The 13,582-nt window shown below is 39.9% G+C and overlaps 3 protein-coding genes across 4 annotated transcripts in view; 1 reads left to right on the top strand and 2 right to left on the bottom strand.

Moving 5' to 3' along the window:
• LOC118414413 (transformer-2 protein homolog beta-like) overlaps positions 1-775 on the bottom strand; it is a 119,684-nt gene extending 118,909 nt beyond the window's left edge. For both annotated transcript variants that reach the window (XM_035818445.1, XM_035818446.1), the window contains exons 1-2: positions 703-775; positions 38-81 (exon numbers count right to left, since the gene is read on the bottom strand). In XM_035818445.1, the coding sequence (XP_035674338.1) occupies positions 38-81; positions 703-759 (101 nt within the window). In that variant the 5' untranslated portion in view covers positions 760-775. The remainder of the gene's footprint in view (positions 1-37; positions 82-702) is intronic.
• Positions 776-3,681: 2,906 nt separating this feature from the next.
• On the bottom strand, positions 3,682-7,464 carry LOC118413699. The gene is made up of 5 exons (XM_035817227.1): positions 6,374-7,464; positions 5,407-5,583; positions 4,655-4,799; positions 4,078-4,209; positions 3,682-3,902 (listed from the first exon to the last, which is right to left on the bottom strand). The coding sequence occupies exons 1-5, from the start codon at positions 6,881-6,883 to the stop codon at positions 3,682-3,684; spliced, it is 1,185 nt and encodes a 394-aa protein (XP_035673120.1). The 5' UTR covers positions 6,884-7,464.
• Positions 7,465-11,666: 4,202 nt separating this feature from the next.
• The window catches only part of LOC118414601, a 3,287-nt gene continuing 1,371 nt past the window's right edge, over positions 11,667-13,582 (top strand). The window contains exons 1-3 of the mRNA XM_035818756.1: positions 11,667-11,992; positions 12,504-12,765; positions 13,108-13,285. Of these exons, the coding sequence (XP_035674649.1) occupies positions 11,715-11,992; positions 12,504-12,765; positions 13,108-13,285 (718 nt within the window). The 5' untranslated portion in view covers positions 11,667-11,714. The remainder of the gene's footprint in view (positions 11,993-12,503; positions 12,766-13,107; positions 13,286-13,582) is intronic.

Genomic DNA, 13,582 nt, shown 5'->3' with positions numbered 1-13,582 from the left:
ATGGAACCGGTGAATGCAATATAACAGATTTATTTACATTTTGTCCCGTTCTTCTATCTCCTTATTTGCTTCATTTAACTTCTGAAACAAACAAAAAATTACCAAAACAGTCAATATCATTGAAATATACTGTAACATCTCCATGACTAAAACTGCAAGCAATTCAATACAATTTTAAATCCCCTGTCCTGCTGAGCCCATTATATATGCACATACATATGCATGATGCCTGTAGTGTGGTTACCATATTTTTCTGGGTTTGTGGTATTTCTCACCTAAAAAATGTGGCATACCATGGGGAAGTAAGTCTGCAGCAGATGCACAGAAGCAGTCCAGTTTTACAGATGAAGCAATCAGCCCAGGGAGGTTAATTTGGTTGGTAAAAAGAAATTGCCAGCAGGACAAGTACAATACAGATGATGAATATGATTATAAATACAACAAATAATAAAATCTTCCTTTATTCAAATGTTCAAGTTAATTGCATTTGAATATATCAAATACTATTCATGTTGAAAGTGTGAGAGATAAGTGAATTTTGATCATTTTAATGAAGAAGGATTTTGGTACAATTTGATGTATCAAAGTAACAGATAAAACGAAGCTGTACAGTGCAACAAAAACATATTTTGGCTAGTTCTAAAGAATTTCAGTCAAACTACTGTAAACTTTTTTTTAAATATGGACAACATAAACATGTACCTTGAGGTACTTAAGAATTTCCCTTTCTTCCTCCAAACTCTCAGTCGGTTTCTGCATCTCCTTTTGGGCTTCAGACTGTCCTGCAGGACAAAGACATTGTAAAAAAATGTATTGTTAAGCACCTTTAAACAATTGACCCAACAACAGGCCAATCCCAAAACCCTGGCTGACTCCATCAAAAAGTAGAAATGAAAAATAGAAACATGAAAATGAAAAGAAAAAAAAAACGCTTGTAAAACACACTCTTATTGGTCAAACTGCAAATTACCATGGTCTCATTTGTTAAACTGCTAATTGTGATGGACAGTCAGGATTGGTCTATTCCTAACCTTCCCCAGATATGGGTAGAAAGTCAGTCATGAGCAAGGTTACCTGTGGTTAAGAGTTGTTTTAAAATGTCCTAAGTGATCGGGAGATCGCGGAAAATGTGGTCTGGAATTGCTTGGGTCTATGAAGTCTGCATTAGTCATGGAGACAATCACTGCCCAACCTATCCATGATTGCTGCCGACCCTTGTGTGAATCCTTTGTAAATCCTAACCAATGCGACTTCTTCCAGAACATCATTGTGCAAACCACACCCCAACCAATTAAAATCTGGACATTCCTTAGGAATGGCTACATTCCACTAGAAAAAAGGACATAACTTTCAAGCGTACATTCCTCCAATGCATGCAATGGGACATTTCTCTAGCACCCCTGCTAGCCCGTGGAATTGGCAGGTTACCCGGACAAATTGCTTCCTAGTTCATCTAATTCCAATAACTGGAACAATGCAGCTACCAGTGTGATGGGAAACAATGTCAACTTGTAAAGTGACTATTTTTTATTGAAAATTGACACTGAGGCACTTTGGAAATGAAGCTGACAACCGGCAGATTGAACGCTTACAAATGGAAGACCATGCACGCTTTTTAGAGGAAAGTTGATGGTTGGGGTGAACCTAACACCAAACATTTACATCATGCACAGTAATGCTGAAGTTAACATTTGCTCTCCAGATGAAAGTATAGACTTAGTATCATGATATTAGCAGTATGACTAAAAACAAGATCAACCTAAGGTTGAGGATGCATGGCTAGGGCTGAGAGTATCATTATGATAATAAAAAGGACTTGAATGTGCAGAGAGCTTATAAGCATAATAAGTACTACCTGTAGATTTGTCAAAAACAAATCTATGTCATGTATACTATAGGCAGTGTTTGCCTCTTTCACCCCAAAATCAATGAAGCTGACATTACTACATGATGACAATATCAAATATATGATAACCTTTTTTAGACTCAGAACTGCTGGTTAGGTGGTAGGGGGAAGGAATGCAGCCAAGGGGAGAGGTTTCACTGCCACTTGTATTTGCTTGTACTTGTTGATGCTCAGGGTGTGGTTCCTGTTGTCCTTCTGGGTCCTGTCGTGAATTATAGCCTGGTTGAGTCAGATCTAGTGGGGCGAAATTCATCTTACTGGTAGGATCCTGCTGTTCCTCCTGGTATGAAACAACCTCCTGCTGGACATCTGTTGGTGTCTCTAAATGTGCAAGACAAGGAAGTCAATATTTACGCACTGTGCCATATATATAAGTCTTAAGTTTCAAGGTCTTAGATTATATAATCAATAAATAAAATAATGTAGACTTGCTTGTAACATACACATATTGAACAAAGAACCAATAAATTGATAAAAGATTTATGGGCATAATAGATCTGTTAGATTATTCTATATCATATAAAATGTATTTGAAATGGGAGAACTTCAAGCTTTATATGGACCATCATCTAATTAGGTAACAACAGTCACAAACATCTAAGACTTTATTCCAGACATTAGCAATCTTACAATGTACAATGTACTTCTTGATTCAATGATTTATTCTTACCAGGGAGCTCTTTTAATATTTCTTGTAGGTCCTTTAAAGGTTTCTCTACATCGCTAGTGCCATAATGTTCAGACACTAGATTTTCCAGTCTGTCCAGGATGCGAGAATCCTGGAAAAAGTAATGATAAACGTTCATCATACAGCTTGCAGGCACAGAGGAACTGCAATCAGGTGGCAACTCTTAGTAGCATTATGTACAATAATAGCAATTACATTTTTATGTACCAATACTAGGACTAGGATTGTGATTATGGTTTTTAGATAATAAGTTGAATGTAAAGTATTTGTTTTTGTATTAATTTATTCATGTTCCTGTGACCCCTCATACTGGACCTCTGGTTAGAGCAGCTTTGGCTGACAAGACCATCCAGTCAAAATAAAGGTAACCGTTATGTATGTATGTATACTATGTACATTGTGTATGTATGTAATACACAAAATGTACACTGTGTTTGAATATGAAGTCATAAACCATAGGCAGCTTTGGACAGCTCAGTACATGAGGAAAAGTCATTGCATTAGGTCCTAAGTAATATACATGTACATTTTTTTCAAAAGACTGTTCTATTCAGACCAGACATTTAATTGAATATTCACTTTTATGGAATTTGGCAATCATGATGCATTAGACTTATTAATATTAGAGGCAATATCTGCAAATTTTGCAAGTTTCTTTCCGGAATGTACCTTTCTAATCGGCCTTGTGCCGTGATAAAATTTGATGTTTTTTCGTAGCACATTTTCATTGTTGACCTCAACTGGAGCCGACAGTTACACAAAGGGACAAATATGAATTAATCATAGGCTTATTTAGTTTGATTCATGGCTATTTTCCCCTTCAATGGCCAAAGTACTTGTAGGATGTCTTATTGTTCAGACTTTCAGTCAATAAAACAGTTTACCAACTTTTGGTTTTTGGGCTCGGTTCTTGCATGTTGAACCGGTAAAAACCGGTACCCACCCGTAATGTTAGGTAAAGTAACCCTGAACCTGGTAAAGTAACTCTGGCCTTGGACCTGGACTTGATTAAACCAAAATCCAAGTCTACATGTATTAGGATATATATATCGACGCTTGCTTTTATATAGTATTACATGTGGATAGCTTAATTACTTACAAATCTCTTTCTGTCAGCAGCAGAGGGTTTCCATGACTGAGATGTTTCAGAATTTCTTTCCCCGGGCTCCAGCAGCATCTTATTTAAGAGTGATATCGCATTTATTGCGTCAAGTAGCGAATAATAGTAGTACTGCTTATTGCTAGGACTCTTGACACCTGTGATGTCAATGGCAATAGCATCACTACCATCAAGGATCACGTTGCTTGCTGAAAAAAAATGAAAAGGAAGGAGGCTTAAATGCAACACGGCCACTATGGTGGAATACCGTGGAAAACATTGATTAATGTTAGTGATGATGCCCGTTTCAGTGTCAGTGATGTATGAAATGGAAAGTGCTTAATATTTGAAATGTTAATGAGATCATCAAATGAAGAGTACTACCTTTCACATCAGTGTACACCATCCTCTTGCTGTGGATGTATCGCAGGGCTTTCATGAATTGAACAGCATATCCCACGGCTTTTCGCACACCAATCCGTTCCCCTCTGTCAAAGAAACGCTTGAGAGTTTCTCCTACAGGGAAAGGGGTGGCTCTAGGAATCAATACTTAGGAATTGGAAGTACGAATTGGGACTCAATGGTAATGGAAGTTGTATACGAATGCACTCAAAGGACAATTGTCATTTATAATTACCAATAAATGCTAATCAAACACTCCACTGACTTATGATTTATAAATGAAAACAAACAAAGCACTGTGAATAGTTCAAGGACAATATCAAGATTGTACATTATAGACAAAAATCTACACCCCATTAAAAAAGTAGTCCTGACCCCAACTACATGTTATTAGATACATATAAAGCCATACTGAGCTGCAGAATAGTGGATCATCATCATCATCATCATCTCTGGAGACAACACTGTATAAATTTTTTTTAAAGATTTACAGTAGATTATCTCAGAATCATTGTCAACAAGACTAAGTGGACCTCTTAAAAACAAGATAAATCAATACCCTTCAGCTTCTCCATCAGAAAGAATACACACTTCTCTTCTTCATCAAGGAGAACTCCATACGGGCTGCAGATATGCTCACATCCAGCCAGGCGCAGGAAGGCTGATAGATTTGTCTTCTTTTCACAAAAGGCTTTCAATGACATCTGGAACATTGTAGATTAGTAGCATTTTTCGTCAAGCTCAGAAGGAATGATATAGAAATGATGAACATTTTAAAGAATTAAGTATGTACAGATGAGTGTCTGTGTACACATGCGTATGTGCACATGTGCGTATAAATGTGTGTGTGTATGTGTGTGTGTGTGTGTGTGTGTGTGTGTGTGTGTGTGTGTGCGCGCACGTGTCACTGAATAGATGTAATTCTTTGAAATAAACATACATGTAAGGTATGTACAAACTCTAACACTATCACTAGCCTGTCTTAAAGCTTACCATAAGTCATCGTACAAAGTACATACACACGTATGATAAAAGAATAATAATTTATACTATCTCAACCTTTAAGGAAATGATAAGTAACAACAGGCCAATGTGAGATTGTTGAACTCGGTTTTTAATGATAGATACATGTAGGTGTATAATAATGAGACACATGCACCACTACTAAATCATAACTTATCCATAAACAGCAAGATCATTTCTACTGAAATGTCCAAGGTTTGGCACAAATGGGTTTCCAGCTCAATGTTTTCTTCATAGATAAATAACATAAAACTATCACGCTCTAATTTAAAGTTGGACCTAACTAACCTGCTTGACCGCAAACACACCAGAGCCTCCGTTATCCATTGCTGTGTACACAGTACCCTCGGCTCCTCTTCCCAGTGCTGGATACATGATCCTAAACTCACGGCCTTTCTTGTATGTGACCACATTGTCCTCAGATAGCGTAGCATAGAGCCAAAACATGCCGTTTTCCCTGCTCCTCTGTGAAACAATTGATGCAAGTTATTGCACGATTCTGTATTCTCAATGCAGAGGTTTCGGTTGAGTAGGCTAGATGTGGCAGCAATTCTTAACGTTTCTCTCCTGCTGAAAATCGCCGCCATTCAAAGCCCACTTGACCAAAACCTCTGCTTGAAGAATAAACATTCTACACAACAAGTTAATCAGAGATGGTAGACTTCACATCCTTCAACTGAAAATCCACCATGACCTCAATGAAAAGTGGCCTGCAGGCTGATTTGAGCTTTCATCAATAAACAATGGTCCAAACTTTCACTCTCGGTACTGGTATCTTTGTCTGGAGGAGCAGAAGGGTGGCAAAGCAGTACATGTAACAAATGTATATATCATAAAACATTGCATAATTCATGTCTTGATTACGATGCAGAAGCGTAGACAGACATTTAAGCCCAAAACAATATCTAACCGTGAATCTATCAAGATATGAATCAGGGCTTGAGTTACTCGAAGAAGGAGAATTTAGAAGATTACTGGGACCAATTAGACTTAGAGGCAGAGAGAACAGAGCACACACAGATGCACTTCTGTAAGTTGGCTGTGCTCCAGTGTGTGCTCAAAGGCCTTAGAAGAACAATAAAATGAAGACAAGAAATAAACTTCCATAAAAGTCACTGATCAGCTGTATGTTGGACAGACGTCCCCCCATACATGTATTAAAGCAATTATGATACCTGGTACTACATGTAGTTACTACATGTAGTATGACTCTAATTGAGGTCTACATTTTGTGTGATCTGTGATTGGTACATACCTGCTCGATCATAACTCTGGATCGATAGTTTTTATCCTTGGTAACCTCACATAATGAGATGAGCAGACCATTCTGGAGGACAAGTAGATTGTACTTGTAGTCCTTTTCTTGCTCTATCTCGCCAAGGAAATCAGCTACAGCACAGATAAATTGTTTGGCTTCTGAGTTTCCCTCCGCCATAACTACCTTCCTAAATTCTTCAAACTTCTTTTTGGGGGTGCGACTGACTTCTTTGCCACTATAACTGAGTGGGGGCACACGAGATGTGCTCAGTGTGCTATTTGTGCTGTCACCCTGGTTCTTCCACTGGGATGTGGGGAGTGCAGCCTGATCTGGTTGTGCCTGAATTGGATGGGATGCTTCTCCAAAGTCCTGGATTTGAACCACATTGCCTTTCCTGTCCTTGACCGAGTCAGCCACCGATCGTTCCAAACTATCACGGTGTGCATCATGAAGGTCCACATTTCTATTTTTCAGACTTCCAGGCTCTGTATTGCTGTCTTTCTCCATGGTTTTTCTCCACTTCTTGGTGCAATGTAGAAAATTTGTAGCAGTCCAGTCCAGTCAAGGCCTTTATCTAATCTCGATGGCTTGTTCGGCCGTTATGGCTGCTTTTCAACAAGGTCGAGTATACTGGGTGTGGCAATGGTTTAGCTGCAGCAGCGTGTTACCTGTAGGACCAAGAGTAGAAGGAAACCTGTCAAGTTAAGAACATCAAAACTAGATACATTGCAGGGAATGAAATAAACAGAAATCCTCTCAATATAGACTAGCAATTCTAACACCATTACACAACACAATCACACACATTACTCTCAAAAGTATGATTCACTGCTCAAGATATACAAACATCATGCAAGTCTGCAAGTAATCATCATTTTTAACAACTAGAGACTTTAATTTGTTGCTGCTATTGATTGATATCACTGACTACTTTTCGACCAGGGCCAGTTCAGTGGCGCTCGGAATCGCTACCAAAAGGTACCCGAAACGCCACCGAACATGACCGACAATGCTTCAGATCATTTCGGAGAGCGTTGTTGATCATCCATGATGTGGGACTGCGTGGCGCAATCGTCAGCACGTTTGACTCCAGAAGGTCCTGAGTTCAAACCCCGACGTGTCACCGGTCTTGTGCCGTTGGGAAATGCACTTTACACGACTTTCCTATATACATGTAGGCTACAAAAGTCTTCAGCAAATTGAAGTTGGTAGCTTCAAAAACGAAAGAAAGAAAAGATGGCGGCCCGGTAGTTTGAAAAGTGAGAAACGTTTGTAACAGATCGCGTTGTGGGCTACTTAGGGGTTTTTAAAGACAGCTAACACTCCGGCGCAGTAGGCAAGACTTCAGGGAAGCCAGGGACGTGCAGAAAACGGGAGGAAAGGGGTTCATGCAGCAGATACGCAAAAAACGTTATTGCCAATGGAGCTCTCCTCAACTAGGCAGGAAAACACTACAAGTAAAACCTTCTTCAGAGCCTAGTTGCCTCAGCTACAATTTAATGTTTTTGTCATTTTCTGTAAACCCTTCATGCATGTTGGTTTGTTACAACTTACATGTATACGGTATCTTAAACAGTTTGAACTGCTGGTCCGTGCCTACATGAACTAGCTACTTCTGGAAGGGCAAATGTTTTCAGAGGAAGACCATGGTAGATCCTAAACTACTGCAAAGGCCCTGAGTGTCTGATCAATAACAGGAAGACGACAAATTCAAACCCAACTTGAGTCGGCGTTGAACGCGTTGAACAAGATATTCAAAATTAACGTTACAGCAGCTGAGCTGTTGCAATTGGTGTTCCAAATCATGTGTTTACAGAATGCTCCTGAGTCAACTCCAGCTCAGTCAACTTCAAGTCAACTTCAAAACGCGTTTGTGAACCCAGTCAGACTGTAAACAAGGAGGACGAACTCCTTGTTGTTAGAAATCAGACAGGTGGGTGGGGAGGGGGGCGTATGTCATAAGGTCTAGATCTAGGCCAGACAGGCATCAATATAATTGTAACCCAGAACATCACGGGTAAACAACAGCTTCTTTGAAATGACTTGGTGCTTGTGAACAAATAAAGTGGTTTCATTGGTAAAGGTGTCATAATTTGGGGGCGAAATTTGTTATGCACAAATCACAAGTTCACGGTTGTTGTGATTTCACCGGCCGGCATGTATACGTGATAATTTACATTATTCTCGTGCGCGTGTTCCAAACTTTTCTTCTTCCCAGGATTGTTTTAACAGTTTAAACACCACGAAAGTAGAACATTACTGTATAGACTTACCTGATTTTCCTGGTTAAAGCCAAATATACGTGAGGAAGCGATGTGCATGCAGCCAGCTTGTTCTTGTTTTGTGAAACCCGCGAGGCCGAGGTCAGAAGAGGTCAGATGCGCTGGCGAATCACAGCCGTACAGAAAATAGGTCACGTGAGGAGCTCCTGACACAAGCTAGTAGTAGTCGTTCACTTTCAAGACGCCAGAGGGCGCTACGCCACCAGACTCCGACGGCGTGGAGGAGGCCGCATCAGTTCCAACTCTGTACAATACCGGCGTTAGGTTTAATTATATCGGCTAAACCATGCAGTAAAGGATAGATATTTGAAGCGTTAATCTTGTCTATTTTTTGTTGCTTTATCTCGTCAAAAATGTTATGAAAATAATAAGTTAGCATAATAATAAGTTAGCATCCGTCAGGATGTTGCAAATTCGCTCACTCGGTTTTATTCAGTGGTTATAGCAAAGGCCCAGGCGTTATGACACCATATACACCTCAGGGCGGGTCATTAACCCTTTAGTCATTTCAGATATAACAAATAACAAATGATACAAATTACAATATGCCTAATTTGACATATACATAACCATACACATTTTTATGGATAGAAAAAAAAACATATCATTTGAAATCAGGAAATAGACGACTATACTAATTGTAGCCTTATTTGCATAATCAATTTGGAAAAAAAATAAAACAATATAAATTTACAATCACTTGAGATAATAATCGTTTGTTGCATGGATTAGCCGATATAAATGTAACGCCGGTATCGCACATAGCTTGAACTAATGTGACCTCAACGTCAGACCAAGATGCCATCTGTGTTTAGTGGAAAAGCGGCCTCTTGTATCTTGAAGGTGAAGGACAGCAAAAAAGCGTCGAGAAAAAAAGGAAAAGCTCCGACTTTGGCCAGCTGCTCACCAAGATGCACACTCGTCCGTCGGGATCTGTTACCATGGCGACGAAAAAACTTTTGAGACACCGGCCCGAGATAAAAATGTTACCTCAAGGCACAATAACAGGGGTTCCCTGTTGAAGATCGCCTGAAAACGATACCATATCTTCACATGTGGACAATATTTGATGAGTCTAAATTGCGACGCCATGTAACAATGGTTTGCTAGGTGGCGCTTTTATAGCTACCGAACTTACTAATAACGTGCCTCTGAGTATTCTTCGCAACAAAAGCGGTGTTAAAAGATAACGGATGTTTATAGGTTCAAAGTACGATACATAAGCTATCTCCCATCTTCCGAACATGAAAGTACGACAGAAATAGGTGTTTGTAGTGTGTTTTCGTGTGGAAAGGGATATCTTTGAGTTTGACGTGATTGACATAGTACTTTTGTAAGGATGTGAGTGGCCCTGAATAGGATCGGGGTTTGCGCTTGGTGTCCTGTGTGTATGTTAACCCTATTCAGACCGGGCTTTTTTGGTCATCCCTGGACCGGGGGGGGGGGGGGGGGGGGGGCTTTTGAGGCCCTCCACTTCTAAGTCCTCTAACTCTTGAACGACGTGCCGTAGGGCCACCAAATTTTCAGGACATGATATCGACTTAATATCTGACGTATATTTGACGTTTGACGTTACGTTGACGTAAGATGACGTAATTATGACGTCATCAATTTGATTATATTGGCAGGACCCATGAAAAAAGGGTATTCTCAGACAACTTCAAGTTATACTACAAAAATGTAAGAACAAGTGCAGATAACAGAATAATAATGTTTATTACGACTTGTATTGCCACTGGCAACATCGATGACGTCATAATGACGTCATAAAATGACGTAATGCACATCTATGATACGAGTTAGGCTCCGCCATATTATATGCAGTACCTTGAATTTTTAAAACTACTTTTTTTGCAACAAATAATCACAAAGGGCAATGGAAATAGACTAAATTCATTCATTTAGATGGTTTTTGATGAAAAAATACCAGGTAGTTACAAATTTTACGGAATAATTAGCTTGTTATTCTTGATCTGGCCATACGGTCCGCCATCTTGGATTTTGGGCTGATGACGTCATCAAATTAGCATAATTTATGCATATATAATTATGAAAGATATGCTAAATAATATAAGATTTTATTTATGTAACAAAGTAGCAGTAATGTAGCAAATAAATGTGAAAAATACATTGTTAGAACAAAAAATAGTGATTTTTGGCAAAACTGCCTGTCAGCAAACGGTTGCCATGGCAACACGAAAAAATGGAAAATTTGTCAAACTTCCTAAAATTGTTGCCAACAATATTTTAGGAAAACTCACCAAATTTGGTGGCTTTAGCGTAAGGCGTTCTGGCGTTATAGGACATCGAAGTTAGCGCGGGCCTCAAAAGCCCCCCCCCCGGTCTGAATAGGGTTAAAGCATCGCAGATGACATTTGTCTTTTAATGAAATGTTCTTTGTTTCAATTTAAATTCAAAATGACATCTTTATTCATAAGAAAACAATATTCCCAAACTACACACTTACTACTTCATCTAAAACCATTAAAACATGGATATAACATAACAACGGTAATACAAAAATGTAATTCGCACAGTCTTGATATAGGCGGAAACGATTATCAAGTCGCTTTTCATGTATCAAAAGTCCAAAGCAAGTCCAAAGATAAAATTCACCTTGCAAACTTAGATTGCCGAATACATATACTATAGTATCATTGCTATCTTTTGAGCAAGTATTGTAATATTCGGCTTACATTTAGATGTTGATTTTCCATATCAAACTTGAATTGTTCATTGTGCATGTACGTAAGTTGTGAATTGAAGTTTCTAGATACACTCACAAGCGTCAGTTGTCTGAAACCTCAATGAAAGACTGTTTAGCTCCATGTCTGAATACGTATTATCACATGAAAAGACACCGGTGTTAGTTAGTATAAACTTGGTATAAATATGCATCTGTGGCTTTGTTCATTTTGAATACAAATCCGTCAACTGAGGTTGCCGAATACAATACCAGCATCAGTTGTCTTGAAACACGGAACAGTATAAAAGACCCTAATAAGCCCTTACCCATTCAGTTAAGTCTTGAGACACAGACAAAGACGGTTGAAGTCATGGATCCCTACACGTCGCAGAAGAAACTAGTAAGGGACCAAAAGGCCTACCAGAAGCTACGAGACAGTAAGGTGCCGTTAACAATGCGGAAACTACGCAGGATGGCCCTTCTGAAGGCCCGAATCGAGGCAGCTGACGACAGGACTTCTGGCTCAGAAAGTCAACGCCAACAGAAGTCGGCACAGCTAACGGAGCCTCGCAAGACTGTTACATACGACAACTTACCTTCTGGATGCTGTGCCCGAATCGTGGAGGAATATCCCGGCAGCCTGGCGATGTAAGTATCATCAATAAAGTTTTGGGTGTAACGTTACATGGTTAGAAATTTATAGTATGTTTGACTTTGAACATATTCACCGTGAACAAATTGTAATTAGCTTGTCTTAGGAGCCTTTTATGTGCACGTGTGTACGTGTTTGTATGTGTGGGCGGGTGTATATGTGTGTGTGTGTGTGTGGAGGGGAGAAGCTGAGGATGGATTCTGCACTCACTTAGGAAATACGAATGTCAAGTTTGATAATGGGCATCCTAGCGGCTATTTATGGGACTGCAGGGCTTTTATTATATACACACACACACACACACACACACACATATATATATAGTCATAGTTATAGGGGTTACTTATATGTTCCGATGTGTATGTCTATTTATTTTCCCTGTAGTACGTTTTACTTTTTTTTCCTTGTATGTATATGTGTAACTGGGCCCTATTGAAAAACAGTTTGTCGAAACAGAATAGGCCACCCAGGCGTTTGAAAATAAACAAACAAACAACTGTTTTGCAGAACCGTGACTTATGTAGCCACGCCCATACATCGCTACACGTTTTGCCTACGGTTCAAGCGCCTGTGCTTCCCGCTAAGAAGGGACAACATCTACGCCTTGGCCGACTGTGACGAGGACGGGTACCCGAAACGGCTCGGGTTCCAACTCGTGCGGTCGAAGAAGTTCAAGTCCCCTTCAGGTGAAGTTCACGTTTTGTACCTGTGCCCGTGCGACGCCTCCAAGGAACAGAACAGCCGCCTTTCAGTCGCTGACGGTGTAGTGGTAAGTGTTGTCTTCCTTGTCCGTGTAGGCTGTTGCGTTCATGTGGCTTTTGATACGATCATTTACATTTTTGTAGCACCTGTCATGTTAGTTTACAGATTTTTGCGTAGTAACTAAATGATCTAGGTGTAAACCCATGGGCTGTAATTATAAGTGCCCCCCCCCCCCCCCAACCTCTGTCAGGGGATCTCTGTCAAAGAGGATAACTGAAGAAAGGAACGGTGAATTTTCATAATCTTAGGACATTTTAGTTAACATAGCCAGAGATGTTGCAAATAATTTTGTATGCTTTAATGGAATTCGTGAAATAAAATATGTGTTCTTGTCTTGATTCCCTTACAGACGGACGAGAAGCTCAAAGATTTCGCCACGCGAGAGGAGAGTCTGTACTGTCTGCATGCCCAGGCCAGACAGCGCATGACCGAACCAGAGCGCCAAGAGGACGGGGAGGGGGGCGGTCCTGTTGAACACCTGAAGACGGAGCCTTTCCTCGCTGCCGTGTATGACGGCAAAGCATATGGTAAGAATACTTATTGGGGTGCTTGTACGAGGATTGATCAAAATATTTTATGCCTCGTCCAGAAATAGTGTGCGTAACTCAAATTTATGAATGTCTACCAAAATTCTAATCACTTCAGCTCTGCCAAATGTGAGATACCAACTTCTTTTCTGGTTATTATATGAAGGGATTTCTCATCGAACAATGTCTTGATGAACAATGAATGATTTCATGGCATAAGATTAGGAACACGACCCACACAGCTCTGATCACAGTTCATCCTTGTTTTATCGCCGCTTAAGGCCCCCTCTCACTTGA

The sequence above is a fragment of the Branchiostoma floridae genome, chromosome 4 (genome assembly GCF_000003815.2).
Source record: "Branchiostoma floridae strain S238N-H82 chromosome 4, Bfl_VNyyK, whole genome shotgun sequence".
Classification (NCBI taxonomy): Eukaryota; Metazoa; Chordata; class Leptocardii; order Amphioxiformes; family Branchiostomatidae; genus Branchiostoma; species Branchiostoma floridae.
Note: the sequence above shows the minus strand (reverse complement) of the source record. Positions and strands in the feature narration are given on the sequence as shown.

What these genes read in the sequence shown, in the direction of transcription:
- LOC118413699 (XM_035817227.1), bottom strand. Translation starts at nt 6,883, where the DNA reads ATGGAGAAAGACAGCAATACAGAGCCTGGAAGTCTGAAAAATAGAAAT. An exon ending in CCAGAGTTATGATCGAGCAG is followed by an intron (nt 5,584 to 6,373) that starts GTATGTACCAAT and finishes ATTGTTTCACAG; the next exon opens with AGGAGCAGGGAAAACGGCAT. An exon ending in GTGTGTTTGCGGTCAAGCAG is followed by an intron (nt 4,800 to 5,406) that starts GTTAGTTAGGTC and finishes ACAATGTTCCAG; the next exon opens with ATGTCATTGAAAGCCTTTTG.